Consider the following 18,633-nt stretch of genomic DNA (forward strand, 5'->3'; position numbering starts at 1 on the left):
AACCAGGCAGAACTTATTTCACAAGTTAATGATAGGGTGAATGCAGGCATTGTATTACAACATCAAGGGAAAGATGATGGTATGTGTATGTATTGGTGCTTCATAATAATAAAAAGCTCTTCTTGCAAATTAGACTTGCTGCTTCCTGGCCCACTCCCAGATTTTCAGTCTTTGTCCTGTATTCTACCACGCCTTGGGCGTGGAACAGAAACTGCCCCCTTTCACAAGCTTTGGTTTGAATAAGGGAAATGCAGCTATCACAGATAGGTCCCTGGCTTTTCCTTCTCAGCTTCTTCCTTTCTGGTCCTCTAACAATGGATTGTTCTGCTTGTTTGCTGATTAACCCTGCCACATACTTAAGGACTATTGCAGTGTGTGCGTGGGATCTCCAGTCTGTACAGCCCATTAATTTTATTTGTGTCCTCTGGAGCCAGAACCTTAGGTTCAAGAGGCAGATTACTTGAAACTTAATTGATTTAGTTTTTGTTCTTAAAACTAAAACCATCTGGACTTTTCACAAGTTCTGATTGTGAGGCTATACTGCTGCAGTTTGGCAAGGGCCTTCCTTTGTTTTTAATAACTTGTTCCCAACAGCTGAGCCACATACCAGGCCCAGTCCTTCAAACTCTCTGATGGGTATATTCTAAACTCCCTTTCCCTGCCTTAATGATCAGCATTGCTGCTGTTGCCTGCTTTCCCACTCAACTGTGCATTCAGTGATGGGAGTTCATAGGGGTTGTGGGCTGGCTTACTTACTATTCCAGCTAGTGTCTGAACTGGTAAAACAAGTTGTCTAAAGGTAGGGAACATTTGCCCTAAATAACGTCTAATTTGTAAGAGATTATGGCAGTGTCGAGTTATAATTCCACTTTATGACCAAAGGATATAAAATGCTGTTTATTTTTGGTATGGAGGGTTCCATTTAAGGCTCATTAAAATCACATTTGGATAAGCTTCTATTTCATATGTTTCCCTAAAACGTCAAGTGCTTGTTTTGGGTTTGATCTCTTTAGATCTGCAGTGGTAAGACGGTCTAATACCAGCCCCATGGGCTTTCTGAAAATGGGCTCCTGTTCTCCGGTACCAGCAGACACTGCACAAGCGGTTGGACGGCGGCTGTCCACGGGGTCTTCGAGACCGTATTCTCCTTCACCATTAGGTAACCCCACCCATCAGTAGATAATGAGGGGAGGTTTATGAGGAGGCAAAGCTTTGACATGAGCGTATCTGGTAAAGTCAAATCTAGTCCATTTAGATTTCATTTGCAGAAGTGGCTCGATGAAGTGATGGTTTGAAGAGAGCATGTTTAAAAGAAGGCTGCCATCTCTCGTTCTCATACAGTTTTCCTTCCTTCACAAGTAAGGTAGAAATGCAAACTTACATTCTTGCATTTAATTTGCATAGTGGGAACCATACCTGAGCAGCTTGGGCACTGTTGCTGTGGTCAACCTCAAGGGCATGAATCCAGGAGTCGAAACGCCTCAGGTGAGTGGCGTTAGGCTAAGTTTCTATTCACCATAGATCTGAAAGCACTAGACACAAAGGGTTTTATCCCCACTCCCTGGATGTGCCTCCATAACCTCAAGTAAGTCCTATTTGGAAAAGGTTCCTAGATCACCATTCTCCATCCCCCCAGAAACTGGGTTATCTCTGTAGTTCACAATATTAAAGAACAGCCCTTAATTTTGGTTTCCTACAGGTTACTGACCAAGAATGGAAATGAATTTGGAATAAAATCAGCACTAACCCACTTCTCAAAATGTGGTTGTGATTAATCTACATGTCATGAGAAATGGCAGCAAGAAATTTCAGTGGCTGTGTTCAACATTCCTAACTTCATTCCCTCAGGGAACTGACCAGCATCTCACATCAGTGTTGCTAGGCATTCAATAAACTTACTGTCTCATAAATCATTAGGGCATACAGGCAGCAAACAGAGAGAGGAGCAGATAGGGCTTTGTGATGGTTTATTTGATACCATTTAAGATGGATCCTTCCAATAACTTCAAAGGAGATACAGAAGGACTGCTCAAAACACACTGCACCCTTTCTGTCTGAGATTTTAACAGTGACTTAGTGACTTGCAAGCAGTGTTGTTCATTTCTCTCCTCCGCAAGGGGCACGTGTGTCTCAACTATCTAAAACGTTGGGTATCTTACTTTGAATTGAAACCATAGGGTTAGAATAGGGATGTTAAAGACTAGTCGACTCCGGAAATGCTTATTGACACCAACTAGTTGACTTCGGCAAATGCTTATCGATAGTCTCTTGACTAGTTGATATTCTCTCTTCTCCCCCACCCGTCCCCCGCTGCCTCTGACAGACAGCAAAGGGGTGGAAGGTAAACCCCAAGGTGGCTGCTGCACAGCTGATACGCGGATCAGCTGTGCCCCTTTAAAACACCGCCTCCGCGCATTTCAAAGTGGCAGCTGCCGTGGAACCTTGGGTTGGCTGGGGACTCCCCAACTGACCCTGGGCTCTTAGGGTACGTCTAAATTACATGCCTCTGTCGGCAGAGGCATGTAGTCTAGACGTACCCTTAGTGGCATGCAGTGTAGCATGGAGCCCAGGGTCAGCGGGGGACTATGAGTCCCTTGCTGACCCCAGGCTCCATGACTTTGAAATGCACAAGAGCCCCCACTGGGGACTCTTGTGTGTTTCAAAGCAGGCATGCCACATGCAGCCTGGAGTCAGCAGGACTTCCCACTGGCTTCGGGCTGTACGGGGAGTTCCGCAGTCCTCCTCGCAGGGGCTCTTGTACATTTCAAAGGAGGAATGCGGAAGTGCCTATCGACTAGTTGACTAGTCAGTTAACTGTATTTTAACATCCTTAAATTAGAAGGGACCACAAGGGTCATCTAGTCTTAATCTCTAGCCAAGATGCAGGATTCAGTGTGTCTAGATCATCCAAGACAAATGGCTGTCTAGCATCTTTTAACACTTCCAACACAGGAGCATCCACAACCTCCCTAGGCAATCTGCTGCATTGTCCTACTGTTCTTAAAGTTAGGAAGTTTTTCCTGAGATTAAATCTGGGTGTAGTTAAACTCTTTAAATGTTCAGTTGTTCTGTTGAAAATGTTTTGTTTACTTGAAACTTGGTTTCCCAAAATTGCCCAACTTGTAGGACAAAGGTAGCAGTCTGTGTGAAATGAGTTCCATGTCCACTGTGGTTCCATATCACAAAAATAACCAGTATTCATATTAGCAGTCTTCACAGAGGTCAGGGAATGTGATGAGGTTTCCAGACTGAAATAGACTCTTGCTTCAAAAGATGATCCTTCCTGTAGATGATTAAGCCACTTTATAATGAAGCTTACGCTTTGGTTGTACATGTCTGTTCTTGACTTAAATAGGGGTTTATAGGGTTGTTAATTTAATGCCAGGGACAAATTCACTTAAACATGTACCCTGCTGCATCTCAGTTCTTCTCTTTTTATAGCTTCTTGAGTGTTTAAATCTTTTATCTCTTATTAATGTCTGGTTAAGTCCTTTTTCATATTTGACTAGTATCATTTCTTAGCATTGAAAGTTTATGGTATTTTTGATGGTAAAATACCATGAAATGCAATTTTCTGTCTTAAGCATTTAAATGAGTATTCAAATTCAAAAGCCATGGAAATAATGGCTGCACAGAGATGAAGCAAAATACCGCTGCTTCTATTTCTGAAGAATTAAAAATGCTCTCCTGAATGTAGAGCAAGTATTAATTACGAAAGACGGAGAGCAATTTACAAAAGCATTTAAAAACTATGAGCTCAGAAACCTCAGCCAACGGCTCTTGGAGTCTTGGATTTTTGAAGTGACAGATGATGCGTTTCTAAGCTGTGCAGCAGAAGAGCGAATTGACGTCAAACAAAACTGCTGGCTAAGAATTCAGAGGGAGAAACTGACATGAGCCCTCTGGAATTGTGCACAGGCAGGTTATTTCCGAAACAGTCATTGCTTAATGGAATGGAATCAAACTAAGGAAAGGTAGGTCACATTCATTTTAACTGTAGCTAATGTTGGCCTCATTAGGTAAGTAAAAGACTTGGCTAAATAATTACAGCCACTTCACTGCACGAAGTTGGCAGAAGGTTTAAGATGAGTGGTTTTGGAAGGACTGGTTTAAGAAAGAACCAGAGTTCTGTTGCTTTGCTTGCCTTCTAAGAAAAGATTGCCATTTTACTACACAGTGTAGCATGAAAACCCACCAGAGATTAACCACTATAGCGTATTTTGGAAGTTCTGCAACTTGACTTAAAAACGAGTGAAATTGTCAGCACTTCACGTCAGAGGTGTTTAAGATCATGAAGAGGTGTATGTTATTGGAAAGGCTGTGACCATAAGACTTCAGCATTAGGTACTGACGTTTGGTGCATTATTTCATCTGAAGGATAAGATTTGGTGCATTATTTCATCTGAAGGATAAGAAAATGCCATCAGCTGTCAAGCTGTGTAACCAATGGAGTTGATAACTGGCCATTTTGAGTTTGAAGCATGATATTAAAAACTAGTTGTGTGGGTGAATAAAAAAAAGTTATTTACTTGTTCCCATAATAGAAGAACTAGAGGACACCAAATGAAATTAATGGGTAGCAGGTTTAAAATTAATAAAATAAAGTTATTTTCATACGGTGCACAGTCAGCCTGTGGAACTCCTTGCCAGAGGAGGCTGTGAAGGCTAGGACTATAACAGAGTTTTAAAAAGAGCTAGATACATTCATAGAGGTTAGGTCCATAAAAGGCTATTAGCCAGGGGATAAGGAATGGTGCCCCTGGCTTCTGTTTGTCAAAGGCTGGAGAAGGATGGCAGGAGACAAATTCCTTGATCATTGTCTTTCGTCCACCCCCTCTGGGGCACCTGGCATTGGCCACTGTCGGCAGACAGGATACTGGGCTAGATGGACCTTTGGCCTGACCCGGTACGGCCGTTCTTATGTTCCCATCAGGAACACTTAGAATTTACAGCATCGCATTTTAATGATCCATCTGGTGCTTCAGCTGCCCGGACAGAAAAGAACTCCTTTATGAAGGGACAGGGCACCTGTTTGGGTGAAACTTTGAGAGAATACTCCCTACTCAAAGCTCCTTATTTAATCAAATGGGTCCGATACTCCTTGGTCTGGGTTTGACAAGAGAAACCTGACATTCGTGCCAAGGAGTAGACTTGTTTTGGGCAAGGATGGTTTTTAAGAAATATTCCTTTGGTGGAGGGTAGAAAACAAATCCAAATAATAACCTTTTGCATTACTAACAGAACAGGGTATCTGCATTCTATGAGAAACTATGAGATGAGTTGCCCTTTATGACTGGAAACTGTTTAATCAAACTTAAAAAAAAAAATAGGAAAAAATACTTTAAATTACCTCTGTGACTTATGATAAAAAATTATCCAAATAGGAAAGTCAGAGGGATGGGTCCCTTCCCCACTTCCTCTACATTTTTTTTTTTTAACTAAGCCATTTCCACGTTTAGTAATGTTAGGTTTGAAAGGCTTTCCTTTGGTAACTACTGTCATTGTTTAAAGTAACTTCTCAGTTATACTGTCCTAAAAACTGTTTCCTATATGCAGTAGTGTAATTCATTGCTCTTTCTTTAACCTGGGCTGCTGGCTGCTGTAATTGAGCGTTAATCACATGTGATGCTGTACCTGCCAGAGTTGACCATTTTGTTTATTATATGGCTCAACCCCACAGAGGTACAGAAGCAGTCAGTAGAGCTGTAATCTTGAAATCCTGTCCCTTCGGGCATTTGACCACATTGTGTACCACTCCTCAGAGTGCATCGAGCCGTTAGTCCAGACGCTGGAATTCTGAAGCCATTCCTCTTGCCTGCTGATGAACAAACCTATCTCACAACAAGATAAAACTCTCAGATAAATTTCAGAGTGGCTTCATGATGGATTTTTTCCCAGGGCTATTTTGAAGCCACTGCTAGCAGAATCACGCTTTCTTGGTGCCTCTCCCCAGGTTCTCCAGTACCACAGTCTCCGTCGCCACAGCCTCTTTTGATGGGAGCCAGGATGCAGAGTGCTCCAACTCTGACCGATATCTACCAGAACAAACAGAAGCTTCGAAAGCAACATTCAGACCCTGTATGCCCATCCTATGCCGGCTATGGGTATAGCTGCTCTCCCCAGCCAAGCAGGCCAGTCAGCCTGGGAACATCACCTACAAAACACATGGGATCATCACCTCGGAGCTCAGACTGGCTGTTTAAAACGCCATTGCCAACAATTATTGGCTCTCCCACCAAGGTGTGGTAAACTGAATTCTATCTGAAAACCATTGTTAAGATCTAGTGCTTACCTACAGCTGTTTCAGCATCTGAGAGTCCTCTCTTGCATGCTAACCAGAGTCGATGCTTATTTAGGCAACTGCTCCTTTCAAGATACCGAAGACTCAAGCATCCTCAAACTTGCTGGCCTTGGTTAGTCGTCAGGGCTCGGCGGATGTCCCGTTGCAGTCTAAAGACATGGCTGACCCAAGGAACTTCACTCACTTCCATTCAACACAAGGAAATGAAAAACAGGCAGTAGAACAGCACAGCAAGGCTCCATTTGGCAGGTAGAAATCATATCTGTTTACAAACTGCAGACATTGTATAGGCATATCATTGTATTATTGAACTTCCACGCTGTTAGGAGACTAATTTCCTGTAGCATGCAATTTATAGCCTGTGGTTTGTTTTGTGATCTCTTGCTGTGCAGACATTGAAGGTTAGTATATACCACAGAAACCTCACGTGCAGTGTAAAAAAATAGTGTTGACTTCCTGGACCTGTATAAGTTCCCTTTTATTTGTTTTGGTGATCTAATTTGGAGTTCTAGTCCTCACCATTAGCCTCTCGGTTTTAATTTCAGAATTCTGATAAACTTAACATGGCTAATCTTGATGTACCCTCTTAACCTCTGGGTTCTTTGCACCGTTTTTATTGTTCAGTTTTATTTCAGTAAGTCCATTTGCAGTAAAACTTCTGTAGTGTTGTTATGCGTCTGATGTCAGGAATTATCCGTGACATCGTCTATCACAAAGCCCGCCTCAGCTATGAGGGACAGAAGAGGCTGCACTGAGAATTTTTCCCATTGTCATTTGCTTTGCTGTATAGATCTGTCAGTACTGGGAAGTTGTCAGATCAGCAAGTGAAGACTGCCCTTGGAGGCCAGTTATATCAAGGCAGCACAGACAGCCTCAATACTGAGCGACCAATGGATACAGGTACAGAACAGATTAAGTCAGATATGATTGTAGTTTAGAGCCTACAGCAAAATCAGAATTTATCTTTACAGCCAAATGATCATTCCATCAGTGATAGGTATCTTTTTGGACGTGCTCACTGGTTAGAGTGGCTGCTGCTTTACCAGCACTGATGTTGGTTTTGATAATACTTTGCCCCACATGTAAACTCGTCAAAAGATTTCTGCATGTGTGTGTTGAATGTCTCTATAAAGCACCATAGGTGGGGCACTGTCTGCAAATAGCAGCATCACTGAACTGCCCTAATGATAAAAATATCGGAACTGTGTATGATCATTAGGTTTGGGTTTTTTTCCATTACTTCTATTGTAACTGCATTGTCTTATTCCAGCTTGTTTTCCCATGGAGGTTAGCTTGTCTTCTAAGGATAGTGACCATGCCTTTCCATAAAGCTGCCAACTAAGGACTAGTCACCAAGGGTTTTTGTAAACGAGGGGGCTATCTATGGAGGGGGGTGGGTGTGTGTGTGTGTGTGTGTGTCCTGCCTTGTTGCCTGTTTTTATTTTCTGTAGCATCTATTGCCATAGGGTGCGAGCACAGTCTCCAGTTCTCTTCCCTTGGGAGAAGAGTGTAGTGCAAAAAGCAATTTTAGTTTCAAATGGAACATGGAAGGAATGCAAAAGCTAAGGGTGCTGTTTGTGTTCAGCCAGATGGGCCAGCATTGTTGTGGCATTAGTTGCTGTCACACTTCAAAGAGATGCTCCTTTTTCCCCAGCCTAGCCCAAAATCCGACTGTTTCAGAGTGCTGTGCATTATTTCATAAGGATGAATATATCCTGTAACCCTTTTATTCCAGCTCCAGCAGGGGCCTGCGGAATTGCTATGGCACCTGCTTCCATGGGAACCGGAGCAAGTTCTAGGGCAGTAATGTTTACTGTGGGTTCCCTTCCAAATAGTGCTACCCCTCCTACATGCACCCATATGGTCCTCAGAACGAGAACAACTTCAGGTAAGACACTCCAGAAAACAATGTATTGTTGGCTAATATGTAAGCTCTTTGGAAATGGGACCAGATTATTTGCCTGTGTTTGTAAGGTGCATCGCACAATCGGGCCTCAGGACAGTCCTGTAGCAAATGTTAAACAATAATCAAGACTAGAGAGAAATGTCAGTCGGAGGCCACATCTACACTACCGCAGGAGGTTGCCTTGAGGTATGCAACTTCAGCTGTGTGAAGAACATAGCTGGAGCCACTGTACCTTAGGTACTTATGTACCTTATGACTACTTATGGTGTCTGCACTGCACAGAGTCAATGGGAGACACTCCCATCAATTACCTTACTTTTGTCTGGGGTAGCATACCAGGGTAGACTGGACTGCACTGAATTTGGCGGGTCTTCATTAGACCTGGCAAATTGATCCACCAGTGCATTGATAGATCCTGGTTGTAGTGTAGATGTAGACTAAATCTTCTAACTTCTCTCTACTTAACACAGGGGTGGGGCTGCTCCTTCAGCATTCTACAGTGTATATTTGTTGCTCTGTCCTTGTTTCAGACGTCACGTGTGATTGGTTGTTCCAAGATATACAAAATAGATTTTTAAACCTGTTTACCTTTCGGCGATGTACAGTGTGCAAGGAATAATGCACGAGGTTCGTAAGCATACTGGATTCCAGCATGCCTTAGGTGTGCCGTGAAAAATAGATGACAACAGGCTGAATGCCTTTCTCCACTTAAAATGGAGGTGTCCAGTAGATCTGCAGAAGGGTGTTTTTGTGAACTTCACCCTGCCTGTTGAATTTGACCAAGTACCTGTAGGCAGAATCCTGGTCAGCCAATCACTTTTCCTTCTCTCCATGCCCATTTTATAAATCTTCAGTAAGAAATGCTGCGTAGATGCTGGACAGACAATATAAAGCAAAGTGAGAAACTTCCCCTGATGAATTTGTGGTGACTTCTGCTTTATCCTTTGCCATCAACTCTAGCCCAGAGCTGTCAGATGGACCCACTTGTTGGACTGAATGTGTGTTGTTTTTCCTGTAGTTGGATCAAACAGTTCTGGAGGGTCTCTTTGCTCTACTAGCGGCCGTGTATATATGGGCTCCCCTCCCGGCATTTATATGGGCTCGCCGCCTCCGGGAGCAGAAGCAGCTCCAAGTCTGAAGTACATGCCTTATGGTACTTCACCTCCCAGCTTAGAAGGTTTTATCACTTTTGAAGCTCCTGAACTGCCTGAGGAAACATTAATGGAGGTACAGAAAAATAATGTTATGTTCTGTCATGTTTAAAGCTAATAATTACTTGGAGAAACTGTCAAGGCAGAGCCTCGCCCTGTTTTTAATAGTTACCTCTTCACTAGACAATATCCCCTTTTAAAGCTTGAAAAATATCGGCTTGTCCTTTTCTAGCCGATGGATGGCTCTTCTTTGGCTCTCCTGTATTTGTTAGTTGACACAGTGAGAGTCTCTGATTTGGTTTAACAAAGCTTTTAACCTACAGGACACTATTTCAGTGTCAAATCAATGTACGTATGAGCTGATGTAAGCCACGCCCCTTCTGGATGTGGTGGACTGTCCCATCACGTGGCACCAAACGTACGTCTAGACTGCAGAGTTTTTCCAGGATACCGGAGATCTCCCAGAAAAGTTCTGCCGCGTCCAAGGAGTGCGTCTGCTTTTACAAGTCTATATACATGTACGATTTTGAACTTAGAAAGGACTGTAATGATTTCTGGCCCAGAGGTAGGGTAGAACTACAGTATATTGTTTCTGCAAAGATTTTACAACATCACTTCTAAGTTGTGATTTGCGCATTTTGGAACCTACTATTTTTCAGGTGGATTTTAGTGGGGCAATTTCTCAGCCAAGTAATGGGTCAGCAGTAGGGGAGGGTTTGGAATACAAATTTGTATGCCCAAATAGGAATAGCTGATTTTCAGTTGTAAATTATGCCAGTTCTTTAATGAACCTACTGATTCTAGAGCTGCATTTAAAAGCAGATGTTAAGCACTAAAGCTTTAGATCAACTCTTATTTCAAACCCCATATATGTTATATAATAACTGAACACTTCTTTTGGCTTTTCCTACAAGTGCCTAGCATACCTGTAGCTGCTGATAAAACACTAATAAATAGATTATTAAAATATTTAATTAAAAAAAGGCCTTGAGTTCTTTGGTCACACTACAGATTAGTTTCACCAAACTTAGAGCCCAGCACCCTGACTGCTTTGGGCCTAGGTTGCAAGGTTTTAGAATACATCTGCAGCATGTTTAGATTTGTTTTAAAAGCGAGATAATTCCTCTTGATTCCCTTTGACCTAGTGGGTTCTTGTGTTCCTCTGTTGGCATTAATACTGTGTGTTGTATAACGTTGGCAAGATGCTAACTCATCCCCAGATTGGTGATATGTATTTGCCACATGGCCTATTGCAATTCTATTGTGTTCTCCTTTCCGGCTGACAGCGAGAACATACAGATACGCTGCGGCATCTGAACATGATGCTGACGTTTACAGAATGCGTACTGGACCTAACTGCAGTACGGGGCGGAAACCCAGACCTGTGCACCTCTGCAGTGTCGCTGTATCAGATTCAGGAGAGCGTGGTTGTTGATCAAATAAGCCAGCTAAGCAAAGAATGGGGGTAGGTATTTGGCTAAATAGTTGCTAGAATTACTGAATTTCAGATACACAGATAATTTGACTCAATCAATTAATTTATGACAATCCTTGTTATGAAGTGACCTTTATGGAACGATTGGTGGCAATGTGAACAGTTGTCAACTGAAAAGCAAAAAGGCCAGTAAACTAGGGACATGAAAGGTTAACCGATAAGCATCACCCTTAACAGGTGATGTTAACCGGGGGGGTGGGGGGCTGGAGCTGCCCACTGCCTGGGGTCAGAGGGCTACTCCAGCCATGCGGGGCCTGCTGCAGACAGGGGTGCTCCTGCCTGTCCACAGCAGGAGGGAGGCACTCTAGCCCAGCAGGGCTGAAGCACCTCCTGCCAGTCCCCCTTCAGCCGGTTAACCAATTAAATGGAATGTCATATCCCTTCACTGCAGAAGGCAGAGGAAATACAGAAATGAGCTGGCAGGTGAATAAGTAGGACACCTGAAAGAGGAAAAGTGGGGGCGGCGTTCCCTCAAATCTTTTCATGCACATATGGATTTTTTCCATCCGTTGGTGGAATAATTTTGGTGTACACCAAGGCAGGTGCAAATTTGCAGCACCAGTGGATACAAAAACCTCAGTTGGGCGGCATTTGAATCTCCTGAGCAGCCGCACAAGCACCCAGTTTACCGGAAACGCTAATGAGGGTGGGATTTTTTTTTCCCCCCCTCAACAGTCAGACAAAAGGAGGGCAAGGTTGGTGTCTGCCTGCTGGGAGCAGTGTTGTGCTTTGTCATGTGTAGGAACTGAGCCCCAGGCTATTACCCCCCTCCCCCCCCCAGCTAAAGGGGAAAGGGAGCTCTTTCCATGACTCCGTCAGCACCATCTCTGCCTGACCAGGAGCAGTGGTACAGAGCTCCAGAGAGAGTCCCATCTCACCCTGCCAGAGAAGCAGCTCAGTCTCAATATGAAACCTTTAGAAATGAGGTGACCATGCTGGTGGGGGGAGTGGAAATCTGTCATTTCTCCTTTCCTGCAAAAAACCCCAATTAATGTGTGTGCTGGTCCCACCTGTTGGAATTATGAAAGTAACTCCTGGGGGGGTGTAGTGATTCTCAAGGGAAAAGACCAGCATCTGGAAGGACATTGGCCTGATGAAATTAACCTACAAACAATACATTGGGATTCTCCGATTTAGTACATGAAAGCACTGTTCATAAGTGGGCTCTCTCCTTCTGGCCAGAGAGATGAGTTCTCTCAACCATTGCTGCAGAGCACCAGGGTTACTTTTTAATTTTGGTACACCTGTTTCCTCGCTCGCCAGCAGTTACTTCCTGCCTGCCCAGAGCGTGGGGAGCAGTGTGTGTCCGATCAGGATCGCAGTGTCTATCTGTATTCAAAAAAGAAGAAAATCTTTCAAAATCAGCAATGCTAATTCTTTTTCTAGGCAAGTGGAGCAGCTGGTGTTGTATATGAAAGCAGCACAGCTACTGGCATCTTCTCTGCACCTAGCCAAAGCACAGATCAAAGCGGGGAAACTGAACCCATCCAGTGCTGTTAAGCAAGGTATATGCAGCCATCGCTTGTAAGACACAGATAATTTCATTTCCTTTGCTTTTGAAATATTGACATTTAATTGGCCCATCACTGAAAAGACTTACATTGAGACATTCATCTCACTGTGGCCTGCACTAAGGAAACTCTGACTAAATCATCTGGGAAGAGAAATCTGCATTTTCCCAAAGTGGCTGTGTTTATTGTACTTCTAGAAAAAGAGAACTGCAGGCATAGAATTGCTTAACGACTATGACAAAAAGATGTTGACAGTTAGGGAATGGGTTGTTATTAACACAGGTTGAACCTCTCTGGTCTGGCAACCTCCGTGGTCCAGCATGATTTTAGTTAGCCGGATGTCCTTTTATCGTGGGTGTGGTCAAGTTTCTAACTGTCTCGTACAGTTTGTTTACAGCCACTAGTCCTGGCTCTGTGTTCTATGTTGTTGTTCAGCTCTAGTTTTACCCCTACATGTCTTCTAAGAGCCCAGTAAGCAGTGGAAGAGGGTTGGTAATGCTGCTAGTCAATATTGACTTCCCATGGTTCAGCAACAGCCAGGTCCTGAGAGTGCCGGACTAGCGATGTTCAACCTATATGAAGTGAAAATGATTCGAGATTCTGACAGCAAACATAACACAGCAGATGGTAAAATAAAACTATAAACAGACTGACTTGATTAGAAAGCAAACATCTAAAGTTGAATTTAAATGTTTAACCTTCTTAACACTTTCTCCAGTTGTCAAAAGTCTGAATGAGCGATACAAATTCTGCATCGCCATGTGCAAGAAGCTGACAGAAAAGCTGAATCATTTCTTCTCTGACAAGCAAAGATTTGTAGATGAAATCAACAGTGTAACCGCAGAGAAGCTCATCTACAACTGTGCTGTGGAAATGGTAAATCGATCCTTTCACCTAAGCAGTCAAACTGGGTGATGTGGCCTCTCACATTCCTCTCTAACCTGATACCGCTATATGTGTGTCCTTAATTCCCTTTGTGCCAGGGTTGATGTAATCTTCCCCCAGATCATTTTTAAAGTTCTAGCTGACACAGTTGCTCTGAGGTTTTCCCACACATCAGCAGGTTTTGTATATAGACACTACAAAATTCACTGCTAAGCTACACAATCCATGCTGGGACTCTGTCTGCTGGAGTTTCACATTATAAAGCTTACTGATGCATACAAACAGAACACAAATAGCTTTCTAATCAATTGATTTTAGTTTAAAAAGTTTTCATGTTTGGGGGCTCATGTGTTGGAGAAGTGTTGACAGGTTTATTACAAAATAAAAATGTTAATAAAGAAACACCAGGAAGAGGGGTCTGTGTATCTAACAAGTTTTGAGTACACAAATATCTGTATACATGAGTAGTTAGTATTTGAAATGTAGGTGTATTCGGTACCACACTTAAGAGTAAAGAATCATAAAGCATTTCACAGTCTGTATATGCAGGACTCATTTCACCTAATGTCCCATAACTTCTCCATACAATTATGAATGATAAAAACCAGACCAGTTTATTTAAGGTGCAGATGCCCGGTTAAATTAACATACACAGAGTGACGCTCATTTATCAGTGAGGTCTGAGACAACTTTTTATAACCGTATTTAGAACAGTTCATATAGCAGATGCTAATAAATGCTTCCAGGTTCAGTCAGCAGCACTAGACGAGATGTTTCAGCAGACTGAAGATATAACATATCGATACCACAAAGCAGCCATGCTGCTGGAAGGACTGACTAAGATACTACAGGACCCTGCGGATATCGAAAATGTTCACAAATGTAAGTTATTTTGGTGAACGTATTTTGTGTATCTTGTAGTGACTGAAAATTTTAGAGAGAGCTGCTGATGGTTAAACCTTGATCCTCTCAGAATGCAGGAGGTGTGTCTTTACTATGGAAACGGCAACATCTGGCAGTAGAGACCAGAATAAAAAGGCCTGATATCTTGGGCAAAATCCTGGTCCATGGGAGCTTTGTCCTTCACTTCCGTAGAGCTAGGATTTCACTTCCAGTGTTGTTTGCCAATCCAGGGCAGTGCATAAAAAGCCTCTTCGCCAGGCAGGTGCTGCTGCGTCTCAAGGCACAAAGCCCTTTGCAGTCGCAGAAGCTAAGGATACGATGAGGCTGGTAATTGGGTCAGTAAGTCAATACAATTTGTATTGACTACACGATTTGTCGGTAAGGGAAGGCGCAACCCCCACTGCGGCTCTCCCCCCTTGCTCCAGCTGGGAGCGCTCCACAGCAGGGCGGCTCCCTCCCTTCCCCTGCCCCCCAGCCCACAGAGTTTTGGAAGGGGAAAGTGGATCCGGGCCCACTCCTAAAAGCAAAGCCGCTAACACAGCAGGATGGCCAGGATCGGGCCACGAGCGGGGCACAGGCCCAGCACACCTGAACGCCGGGCGAGCCTGCAGTGCGAGCGTCAGCTGCCCCAGGCATGGGGTGGGGAAGGTAAGGTAGGGGAGCCCCCGCAGACCTGCCAACCGGAGCTCCTGCCTAGCCCTGGAAAAAGGGAAAGCAAGGCCATTGTGGTGTGAAGCGTCCCTGGAGCCCCTTGTCGTCACGTGACGGGCGGCACCGTCGGATAAAACAATGTCGGATAAGTGAAGGTCGGAAAATCGAGACTCTACTGTAGTAAGAGCCGGGTGTGCAGGCAGCCCAGCTCCTCCTACATTTAAACTGCAGAGCTGCAGTGGGGGTAGCTCCTGGACCTGGCACGGACTAGGACTGGGCCAGGCTTGCTCAGTCCTGGCTTGCGTGGGATCTAGTAGCCCCTATCCACAGGGGGGTCCCAGCTGGGAACTGGGACATCCCCTTCCCCCCACAGACGGGCTGCTGGAGCAGCTTCCTCTGCCTTTCTCCTCCCGCACTACTGCTGCCTCTAAGATGCAGCAGCAAGGGAGAGGCAAGCAGCACCAGGGAGAAGCTGCTGGGGCGAACTGCCTTTTAAGCAGGCTCCTCCCAGCACCAGCTCCTGCTCTCCCCTCCCTCCCCCTTGCTGCCTCTGATATATAGGCAGTGGGGGGAGGGAATGCAAATGGACATCTGAACTACTCTGGTCTATCCCTAGCAGAAGATATTGCTGATGGCAGACACAAGACCTTAAAACATAAGAAATCGGAGGAACAAATCTACGTTCCCAAAGTGGAACACTGGGGAAACGAAGGACAAAAGTAGATTTGTAACAAAGTAAATGTAAATAGTAAATCCAAAGGATAAATGCTGGACTTCTGAAACAAGACTAAGACTAACAGTGGGTAAAAACCCTGTCCTGAGTGTAGTGTGTAACTTTCTTAATAAAATCCTCTGAATGCAGATGAACTTTCTTTGGCTGCTATGTATTACCTACCTTACGTATTTAACTCATGGGATAGATATCTAGAGTGCAAGATGAGCACTTGTATTTAAAATATACCCTAATATATGTAAATGTGTGTGTTCATTATTAGGCAGAGCCTTTAAAAGCAACAAGCACTAGGGAGCTGGCTGCTTGGATGGCTTTCAAATGCTCATCCTTAAGCTGATGTTGCTACGTAACCATAGACGGCATGTCTGTTTTCATGCAATGATTTTATTCTTTCTGCATTGACTTGAACGTGTGCTTGACGTGTTCACAACTTGACTGTACTTTATCTTATGTCTTGTTCTCAGATAAATCTAGTATTGAGCGACGTCTCTCAGCACTTTGCTATAGCACAGTGGCTGTGTATGAACAGTAGCAGTACCCCCAGGACCATGTGGTGTGAACACAAGGGACCATTCATGTACTTCTGTTTTTTGCTGCAGCTTAATTGTTGTCATTTTCCCACTACCCTGTGGAAGACAGTTTTAAAAGTTCTGTGGTGACTACCAAAGAAACAGCGGTAAATTCAAAGAGGAAAAACTCCAAAAGTGTACAACCTTTATAGAAAACCTGCCTTACTGATAAAGTCGCTTGTCCTTTGTTCCTCCTAACAGCAGAATTTAAAAGAAATTGGTCTTCACGTTTCTTACTCAACTTTGTACACATACTTTTAACTACAGTGATCAATTTTATTTTCCTTATTAAGGACTATTCAGAATGGATCCTTTTCCACAATGTATACAAAGCTGTGTTTCCATAGGGAGATTCCACTCACAGGTTGTGGAAGACTGTTTTCTAATTGCCAGTATCAGACTGTTGAATGAAGGTACAAAATTCCAAATGCATAAACCTGCAGTTTGAATCTTTTGTGGCTTAGCTTGCTTGCATTCGAGCTCACATCTTTTAAAGACAGCTCATCAATTAATAGGGGAAGCGCAGGAAGTAAGCATCTTTTAAAGAAGAGGAGGAAGAGATCAGTGGAAGAAATTTTTCTCCATCTCTTCAAAATCCTTAGTTTTTATCAGTTGATGTGGCTACAACTTGATGCACTTCTTCCAAAACTTTTTGTATTGCACTAATTTACTAAAGCAACTGTACATTCATATTTGAAGAACTATTAATTTAAAAAGAGAGAGAAAAGGCACAATGGACTTTGCTGAACATTTTATTTCAGTGTATATAAATCCTTTTCAGAATTTCAAATGTAGCTTCTAGAAGACTTTCAGAAAAACTGTAAAAACTTGTATTCATGTGAACCTTTCCATTTTACACCTATTTGTCCAATACTTGAGTAACTACTGCTACAGGTTTTCTCAGTAATAGAAATGTTTTGAGTTGCTGGTCGTTTGCTTTCTATATAGGTTTGGTTGCATCTTTTTTTTGTGCATGCAGAATGTGCATTATTGCTTGTAATCTCTGTGAGTATAACACCACCTCTCTATATTCTGTTTGTTGGACAGTATTAAAACAAATACTGTAAACTGAGAGGCTCTGTTAGGAGCCGCGAGAGAATAGAAATAAGGTTGGCAATTGGGATGCTGATTTATTGATGTGGGATTTCTACATACAGTGTGTGAAAAATCAAGGTATTTGTGTGTGCATTTTTAGGGAGAGATGAGAAGCTTCCCAAAGCATCCTAGGCACTTACCATTTCAAGCCTCCCTTCAGAGCATCAGGACAGCAATTCACAAAGTATTTAGGCAGATCAACTTCTCTGGAAATGGTTCCTATGTTTTACTTTTGGAATTTTTCTTTTTGGTTACTCAACTGCTTTGAATACTTGAATAAACCATTCTCCAGGACAAAAATCCCACTTTAATCCTCTTTCAGATGCTGTGGTCTGAACTGTTTGACGAAGTTGTACAGTTGTCATGCATCAATATTGTTTTAGTGTACTGATAACCATGTGTTTCCTTTACTTTGACAAAGTAATGTACTTTTACCCTTATTTATCTGTATGAAATTCCAGCAGTTAATTTGAAAGTGTTTTATTTATATAATGTTTGTATTTTTAGGTCTTTAATACAGTGTTTCTACCTCTCCTTTGTAACTGCATGCATTATTCTTGAAACTAGGTAATAACTCACTGAACTGTTGCATAATAGCCTTTTTATTATGGCCTGTATAAATGTATATTCAGGTAAAATAAAGACTGACACCAGATGTGTTTCTATGGTACAATCTTAGTTTGTATCTTGCACTAGAATTGGGAGCGGCTGTAGTCAAAAACTCTGCAGTATTGGCTAGGGTTTCAGTCAAGGATGTACAAGCCCTGGCGTCTGAACTTGTGGCAGAGGCATGTTGGCAGAGCAGTGTGAGGGATCTTGCATTGCTGCTTGCGTTCAGCTGCTTTGGTGACAGTGGTCTCCAAGAGGAACTGTGCTGAAGTGAACTTTCCTTAAAACTGCTCATCCTGATTTTTTTTTAAATGCCAGGATACGAAAACCAAGATGCTAATCAGATTTCTGCACAAGTGCTGGAAATACTTCAGTGAGATGCCCGTTAATTGCCTCCAGCAAGGAGACTGTGTTGGGAGTTGCTAGAAGCAGCTGATGGACGGGCTAGTTCGAAATGACACTTCTTCCAGCGCAAGTTAGACCTTTCCAGTGTGCCGCTGAAGCGCCTTCCCCACTTGGGTGTGGAGGAGTAGCTGGGGAAGGGCTGTTTTGTTTTTGTTTCTTTTTTTTTTGCTCTCAAGATGTTCCAGCATTTGCCAGAAAAACACAAAAAGCTGTTCGCAACTGGACCCTAGTTGGAAAAGAAAATTGTGCCCCTCCTTTTCAATGTGCTGCTGGAATAATGATCGTGCCTCTGGCCCTGATACAAAGGTGTTTTGGAGATTGTCGGCTTTTCCCAAGAACTCGTTGTTTTTGACAGAATTCAGCCTCGCCCCAGCAACAGTTTACAGCTGCACAAACAGGAGGGAGAAGAAAGAGCCCAT

At 43.2% G+C, this 18,633-nt stretch overlaps 1 protein-coding gene across 2 annotated transcripts in view; it reads left to right on the forward strand.

Moving 5' to 3' along the window:
- Positions 1 to 17,855, forward strand: part of ULK2 (unc-51 like autophagy activating kinase 2) — a 65,496-nt gene extending 47,641 nt beyond the window's left edge. For both annotated transcript variants that reach the window (XM_075904649.1, XM_075904648.1), the window contains 12 exons: positions 1,014 to 1,159; positions 1,405 to 1,485; positions 5,954 to 6,240; positions 6,357 to 6,550; positions 7,092 to 7,201; positions 8,037 to 8,189; positions 9,226 to 9,434; positions 10,645 to 10,823; positions 12,240 to 12,358; positions 13,083 to 13,240; positions 13,996 to 14,131; positions 16,001 to 17,855. In XM_075904649.1, the coding sequence (XP_075760764.1) occupies positions 1,014 to 1,159; positions 1,405 to 1,485; positions 5,954 to 6,240; positions 6,357 to 6,550; positions 7,092 to 7,201; positions 8,037 to 8,189; positions 9,226 to 9,434; positions 10,645 to 10,823; positions 12,240 to 12,358; positions 13,083 to 13,240; positions 13,996 to 14,131; positions 16,001 to 16,068 (1,840 nt within the window). In that variant the 3' untranslated portion in view covers positions 16,069 to 17,855. The remainder of the gene's footprint in view (positions 1 to 1,013; positions 1,160 to 1,404; positions 1,486 to 5,953; positions 6,241 to 6,356; positions 6,551 to 7,091; positions 7,202 to 8,036; positions 8,190 to 9,225; positions 9,435 to 10,644; positions 10,824 to 12,239; positions 12,359 to 13,082; positions 13,241 to 13,995; positions 14,132 to 16,000) is intronic.
- Positions 17,856 to 18,633: the final 778 nt, after the last annotated feature.

This window comes from Pelodiscus sinensis, chromosome 21, assembly GCF_049634645.1.
Source record: "Pelodiscus sinensis isolate JC-2024 chromosome 21, ASM4963464v1, whole genome shotgun sequence".
NCBI classification, from domain to species: Eukaryota; Metazoa; Chordata; order Testudines; family Trionychidae; genus Pelodiscus; species Pelodiscus sinensis.